At 48.3% G+C, this 7,433-nt stretch overlaps 1 protein-coding gene across 5 annotated transcripts; it reads right to left on the bottom strand.

Annotated features, from left to right (window-relative positions):
- Positions 1 to 522: 522 nt before the first annotated feature.
- LOC131892833 (guanine nucleotide-binding protein G(s) subunit alpha-like) lies at positions 523 to 6,703 on the bottom strand. Of its 5 annotated transcripts, none has more exons than XM_059242724.1 (2): positions 6,550 to 6,703; positions 523 to 2,830 (listed from the first exon to the last, which is right to left on the bottom strand). In XM_059242724.1, the coding sequence occupies exon 2, from the start codon at positions 2,425 to 2,427 to the stop codon at positions 1,219 to 1,221; it is 1,209 nt and encodes a 402-aa protein (XP_059098707.1). In that variant the 5' UTR covers positions 2,428 to 2,830; positions 6,550 to 6,703; the 3' UTR covers positions 523 to 1,218. The 5 variants fall into 5 exon arrangements, with proteins under 5 accessions (XP_059098707.1, XP_059099025.1, XP_059098862.1 ...); XM_059243042.1 differs by lacking the exon at positions 6,550 to 6,703 and adding an exon at positions 6,392 to 6,532; XM_059242879.1 differs by lacking the exon at positions 6,550 to 6,703 and adding an exon at positions 3,293 to 3,585.
- Positions 6,704 to 7,433: the final 730 nt, after the last annotated feature.

The following is a 7,433-nucleotide window of genomic DNA, read 5'->3' as shown; positions in this document are numbered from 1 at the left end:
ACACAGTTAAGTTTCACATTCACTCAAAATGAGAACAAATTGGAAAAAACACAAGAGTTTGATTTGATCATCATCATCAATCAGTTAGTTTCTTCTTATCTGATTCGTGTTCATGTTGCAGATGAGGAGGCGAAGGTTGCTATTGATGCTGATGATGTCGCAAGCAATGTCGCAACCGATCGGCGATGCGCAATGAACTCTCGAGGTGCCCCTTTGGCAAGGGTGGGAGCTCTCTAGTTTTGAAATAAACAAGGAGTCGAGAATCACCTTTTAACAACGATTTCCAGGCGTCCATTCCATATAGGTAATATATCACACTACCTATCTTCTCGGACCGCTTGGTAGGACTTGAGAGTTAAGGTCGCTCAATTGGGGTGAGAGATCTGGAATCTGGAATCAGGATGGGGGACCAAGGTTGTGATGGGGATGATGACGGTTGATGGCTCACTATTATTGTGTTATTAACTGATGTGACTTGGAAGTTTAGAGAAATAGCATAGCCAATTACTAGGGCTTACACGATATCACCGACGATTCCTAAGTGTTCGCTTCACGGGGGTCACAGAATCGTCAATCATTAAGTGGTCTCTCACATAGGAGATACAGAAGACACTTCCACAATCATTGGAAGAACACCATCAATTTTGTGCTAGAAATTCGAATGTTTCTTATTGGGAAGGAAAATGTATGAGTAGTTTTGTCGTTCGATCTTCTGTAAGAGGGAACAGGATGGCATAGGTAAGGATGGCTCCAGGGGATGATCGAAGTCGAAAGCGGCGAGAAGTAGGGATAACTAAAACTTTCTTAGATTCAGACTCTCGGGATGGCGGTGGAATCAGAGCGCCACATTGCTTGGATGGAACTGATGCTAATGGTATGGTGGTTGTTCTAAGAATTAGCATTTGACGATGATGATCAATGAGTGGTTGTGCATTTGAATCATGATTCACTTGGCGGGAAGAGAGATGAGGGGAGGGCGTCGTGTGACCAGGGTTTTTGTTGTTTGCTGATGTTGATGCAGATGCTTCTTTTTGTTTTAGCTATGGCTGCAGAAATATTAATAGTCATAGTAGACGTTTTTGCTCTTGTTTGTAGAAGAATTAGCACTATAATGATCATAGTAATTGTTGTCGGTTCCTCGTGTATGTGTAGGAGTGAAAGGGCCACCGGTCCTTTTGGGGGAAATTCACGTCAGATGACTTCAGTCCTCTCTGGCCACTACAGGATCTCGTACATCCTCAGGTGAACTCGTTGAATGATGTCTCGACAGTCATTGAATACCCGCCGAATGTTTTCCGTGTCCACGGCGCACGTGAAATGAGGATAACAATGATGTCCACTATGTTGCTTACTGTCTCCTTGACTTGTCTGTTGGGAGAGCTGGAGGAAATTGTCGCGGATGAAATATTTTGCTTTGGTGAACTCTCGATCCGCGCCCGCGTCTATCTCGGGTTGGGCCTCTGGTGGAATCATATAGTGAACGAATTCGGGGAAGTAGTCTTCCAATTTTGACTTTCCTGACTTTATTTTCTCCTCTAACAAATCTTGCTTGTTGAGGAACAAGATCACAGATATGGTTCTCAGCCATCGATTGTTCCAGATCGATCGGAAGAGGTCCAAGGCTTCTCTTAACCGATTTTGAGTGTTGTCTTCCCGCAAGACCATGTTGTAGGAGCTCGAGGCCGCTACGAAGATGATTGCTGTCACATCATTGAAGCACTGAATCCATTTTCTTCTCTCATCCCTCTGACCGCCCACGTCAAACATGTGGAACTTGACCTTTTCTACTCGGAACTTGGTCTCAAAGATCCCAGAGGTCAAAACACGAGCACGGAGAATGTCTTGTTCCGAAGGAGAAAAGCCCTCTTTGCGCACTGTCGACACTTTATCCAAAAAGTATTTGGCACAGTCTATGAGCTGGTACTCGTTGGAGCGCTCGAAACACTCTCGCACCCCTGGATCTTTCCACAGATCTTCCACATGGTCATAAAACTGTTCTGTGTACTCAAAGTCCTCGAGATTAGAAAACTGCTCCAACACCCACTCCCGCTTGGCCTCGTTCTCGGGCAGGCCCACACTCACGGGCGGGTCTATGTTGGGCATGGCTTGTAGTATGGTGGACATGGAGTCCTTGATGTTGCGCTTGATTTCGTGGATCTTCTGTCTCTTTTCCTCGTCCGAGAAAGGCGTGTCCTCGTGCAAGATTCTCATTTGTTTCACCAGTGTCGATTTGCCCGACTCTCCCGCCCCCAAGAGGAGTAGCCGATGCGTGGCACGATAGACTTGTTTGTCCTTCTGGATCTGTCTCTCGATCTCCTTGTTCGTCTGTTTCTGCTTCTTGGCTTCTTCTGCGCCGTCTTTCTCATTGATGCCGCAACAACCCATTGCCTCCAATGCAAAGAAAGGGATCAGGGACGGGCAGCTCATAGCTTCCTGCCCATCCAAGTAGGCAGAGATGGGGGTGGGTGATAGAACAAGTCACAGCCGATCAATCCGAATGACACGCACGCCTCCACAACGAACGAACTACAGAGACGCTGAAGACGATAAAGACGTTGACTACTACTACTACTACTACTGGGATGAAACTGGGCTGAACACGAGGAACACACGGAGGCCGCTGAAACAAAGTCACTCGGGGTGGGCTTAGGGAACAGCCGTAGTTTGAGATCCTGGTCAAAAGAGTTATCCAGTAACTGGAGGTCAAGGCTCATTGGAGCCCCATAGCTCTTCTCCATAGGAATAATGGAACCTCTTCTCTCGAATAACAAGGAACTTGTTGGCCTTTGAATGTGACTGAGGCAAGCGACTCGTCCAGGCGGAAACTAATCTGAAAGACACACAAAAAAACAGAAATGTTAGTGGAATGTACGCCATTGGAACATGATTCGCTCGTATACAAGTATAAGTTTGATTGCACTTCTTTGAACGAAGAGAGAAGTGCGCAAATGAGAGGCTGTCGTCCTCTGGCTCATATACGCCCATCCCTTCCTCCACAGTTGCAATAAAATAAACAAGTCACAAATCTTGATTTCTTCGATGCGTCCTCATCACCAACACCAATATGACCGACCACCAACACCACTACCACCACTATCGCCAACAGCGACAACAACACCATCTCAGCAGCTCCCCCATCTTCAAGTGCTACAAAAACGATGGCTTCTACCTAGTACTAATGCAAGTAGTACTGTACTCATGGACTGGACTGGACGTGCTAGCTTGTTTGGAAGTGTGACAAATACCGAGCTCGTTTTGATACGAGGATATTCCAGCTCCGCTTTGGACTCACTCACAAAACAAAGGATAAATGATTCGCTCAGGGTGCAATAAACCTTGATGCTTGTCAATCAATTGTGATCCCCACCGAACGAATGAACTCGCCCCAAACTCCAGGCATGATGATGGTGAAGACGATAATGCTGATGATAAATTGATAATGATGATTGTCTTCTCAATTGGAATAATAGCTATTAGATCTCCATCAGAATTCAGCTGTGGAGGTCACACAACAAGACGAAGAAGAAGAAGAAGAAGAAGCAGAGTCAACACGTCTCCCAGTTTCCTACATACACCCTCTCAGTAGTTCTAGCTGGAGCTGAAGCTGGAGCAAGAGTTTCAGGTTATGTGGTGGCCATAAGTTTGGACTTCCATATCTGGGCAGCAGAGCAGGGCAATTCTAAGAGCATGTACGACGACTCTTAGGATCTTGAGTCTCCGACTACAGTGTGTGCCACCAGGACAAGTACCATCACCAATTCGGACGCAGCAACAAACTTCCAAGGAAGAAGAAGAAGTCAACAGGAGAAGGTCCGTGAAGCATTACTAGGGCGACTACTACGATACTACGATATAAGTTGTTTCATGGGACCAGAAGGCGAGGCATGGATGGAGTAGAAGCGGCAGTGGGCCATTTGACTCAATCGCTGCCCAAAGTCACCAAACAAAATGACGACTTGGACGTCCATTCGCAGACTGAAAAGAGGACCATGATGGAGTATTACATGACGATGATGATGATGATGATAATAGCGATGGAGATGAGGGAATGGTAGGTTGCAAAGAGGGACAGTAGAAAAAAACTGGGTAGGGCGTCCGCAAGAGCTATTGGTGTTTGGCATATTTGGATTGCAGGGTCTTTGAAACCACAACCAATAGCACCAACAACACAACATGGTTACAAGGTTCCGTCGTATATGGTAAAACTGAGCTCCTCTGACGGTCAGGATCTAGACACGAAGAAAGTTTGCCACTATTTACACGCAGACATACACCTGGCGTCAAAATGACCTGATATTCGACAGCTACAAAGGGGGATGACACATTCATATCCAGGTCTTTACAGTGAATGAACCACACCGTACTACACAGTGCTGCTTATTCGCAACCCTGCCGGAAAAATTCGGGCAGTTCTAAAAATAGATTTGAGAGAAGAAGCCGCAAGCCAGCATTGGTGGACTGGGCTCAACAAGGCCCATAATCGAATGAAGAACAACAGTTCGACTTTATAACGCAGCATGTACTTCGAACTGGCTCAAAATCTCCACTGGTGACCTTAGTAACATGAATGTTTTGAGAAGCACAGTGGCGCCTGAGCAAGGCAAAATCCATCGCAAGGCTCTGATAAAAAAGTTCACGTTTCTACTGAGGTGTTACTCAAAAGCACACGACACAACTTGTGATCAGTCTTGAAGTAGGTCTAATACTTTGTGTGCAGAGCTAATCATTTTTCAGCTCATTGACGTGGCAATGGGCTCATTTGGCGATTCAATGAGAAGTATGCTCAAACATGGATTATGTGCAGACGAGCATTCGTGGAACCGGCAGGAGCCCTTGGAAAGACATACTAGAGCCAATGCACCTTGCCTTGGAGCCAATTAAAAAGCATTTCAGTATGATTTCCCTTTCCTGAGAGTAACAGTTCGAGAGAAAACACGCTCAGGCAAATACATGAACGTATGTCCTGACCATTTCTAGCGCAATCATCAAAAGCCGCCATCATACTAGTCGATATGAGTCAAGCATCTCTTCCTCCCTCCTCCATTTGCCGTAGTTGTCAATGACAACATAACCATGCTCTTCCATCCGTACTACTGGCGAGTGAGTATGTCAGTCGTAGGCCGTGGTGAGGTGGTCCTCCTGTTCTTGTTCCACCATTGGAAACCGAGGTTATCGAAGAGGATTTTGAACCACACAGCAAGGCTCAGAGGAAATTCTTCAGGTGAGAAGACGAACGAGCAAACGAGTGGCAACCTTAGAAGAGGCTCTGGTACTCCTCCCTAACTGTGCGTACGGATGGAGGGACGGACCAACAGTCGGTCGGCATGGGATTGAAATGTGATTATTCTCCAAGGACGAGCACAAGAGAACTGGCTGCGTATGCGAGGAGTACAATGAATAACCGATTCGAAGCAGATTCTCCCCTAAATTGTCTCGCAAGGGCACATTTGTCTTGATAGCTCGTCAACGAGAAGCGACAAGATAGGCAGAAATACCCAAAAATTACAGCACAACCTGCCGATTGCTTTTCATGATTTCCAAAGAAAAAAAGGCATTCCATGCATGTCCCGTCCCTTGACCGCTGAGTCCGGAGGGCAGCGTGTGTTTGATGAGCGAGTGAGCGATCGGGTCAAGGTGAACAGATCAAGAAGTTACGGGCGCAAGAGCCAAGTACTTTCCTTGACCCTGAGCTTAGGCCCAAAGGATGCAAATAATGATGAATTCATAATCATCCTTCCAGTAAAATGGCGGCTGCTGCATGGCTGAATCGGCACTCGACACAGAATACGAGGTGCTAGCTAGTAATACTCGCAGTCTGTTGTTTCCGCATACTGCCGCATCTCTGACCAAGCTGTGGCCTCGCACACCAGTCTCTCTTTCCCTCTGTCAAGCCTTCCTTCCCTTAGTGGGGCTATCTATCTATCCATCCGTCCGTCCGTCCGTCGGTCGCTCGTGGTGGTGGAGATGGTGGGTGGTGGGGTGGTGGTGGTGGTGGGTGGGTGGGTGGGTGCTTGTTTAACATGGCCTAATACTGCTGTTGCTCCACTGCTGCAAGGCTAGTTGGCCTTCTCAAAATCCCGAGTCTTGTCGGGAAAAAAATGAGGTCTGGCCAAGTCCGAGGAGCTTCCCGCCCCACGGGCAACAAACAAGCCATCCCTCTCCGGACTCCGGTCTGAGCCTACATCTGCCTGCATCCCATGGCCGTGAGCACCGCCCAGAGGGTGGGTGGACACACTCAGTCAAGGGATGATGTGTTCAAATGTTCCCGAGTTGAATCCCTCTGACTGCCGCTCTCCCTTGCCTCGGCTGCTGGCTGCTACCGAGGTCGATGCTGTTACGTTTGGCAGCTCCGTAGATAGAGCTAGCTAGCTAGGAGTGGGGCGGCTGCTACCTTTTCCAGCCTTTTTGAAGTAGCAGCCAAACTTGATGAAGGTTCGGATTCCTGGAGACAAATATCACTTCACAACGGTTTCCGTCACTTTTCCCAGCACTTCACTCTCACTGACATTCCCATGGAGCTGTAAGTCCAAGTATTGGGACGCAACTTACCGTCTTTAAGCGTTTCCAAAGTCGGTTTTTCCATGATTGCCTGTTTTCTTGGGCTTTACTTTTGCACTAGGGTCTGGGTCTCTCTCTCTCTCTCCTCCTCTCTTCACCACTGTTCCTCCCTTCCCTTCTCACCCACCAAGAGCCAGCCAGCCCCACTACACACTACACACTAGACACGCGTGCACACCCGACTCCGCCCCAACTAGCACAAGATCTTCTAACTCACCAGGAACACACTCACACACACACGCTCATCACAACAGACCCGCCGAGAAACGTACAGAGACAAACACGTACCTCTCGCTCGCCTACACCCACAGACTACTCGCTCGCCCAGCCGACGACGCCGCTCACCAAAGAATCAGAGAATGAACGCGCGCGACAGAGAGCTACGGAGAGCCACAGAGAGCGGGAGAGAAAGAGTGAGAAAGAGATGGAGACAGAGAGAGTGAGAGGACGACAACGACGACAACGACGCACGTGGGCCTGTTGGCTGGATCTCTATCCACGGCGAGCCGGTCGAAGAGTTCTCCCCGTTTGGCTGGTGGCCGAGGGATGCGTCCTCAAAGTCAGCTCAGAGTATGGGCAGAGGAGGACGAGGGGAGTGGAGCTCTCCTTTTGGGCATGGTTCGAAACATACAAATGACGGAGAGTTACAAAGAGACACATGGACACGAATCCATCGCGGGAACGCAAGAGATAGGGCCAGAAAGACCGGGGGAAAGATGGCCAGTAAGCACCGGCAGGGCCTTGCCTACCTCTAGTCTTGGGAACAGGCCTGTCAGGTCGGATGCGGTCCTGAGACCAGAGAAGGAATGTACATATCCTCCATACGTACAGTACAGTTGTCGGTGGTATAGTTGCCAGATATGTGGTGAAACAGT

Source organism: Tigriopus californicus, chromosome 1, assembly GCF_007210705.1.
Source record: "Tigriopus californicus strain San Diego chromosome 1, Tcal_SD_v2.1, whole genome shotgun sequence".
NCBI classification, from domain to species: Eukaryota; Metazoa; Arthropoda; class Copepoda; order Harpacticoida; family Harpacticidae; genus Tigriopus; species Tigriopus californicus.
This window is presented reverse-complemented; position numbering and strand designations above follow the sequence as displayed.

Excerpts from the sequence above, each read along its gene's own strand:
- LOC131892833 (XM_059242724.1), bottom strand. The coding sequence starts at position 2,427 with ATGAGCTGCCCGTCCCTGATCCCTTTCTTTGCATTGGAGGCAATGGGT.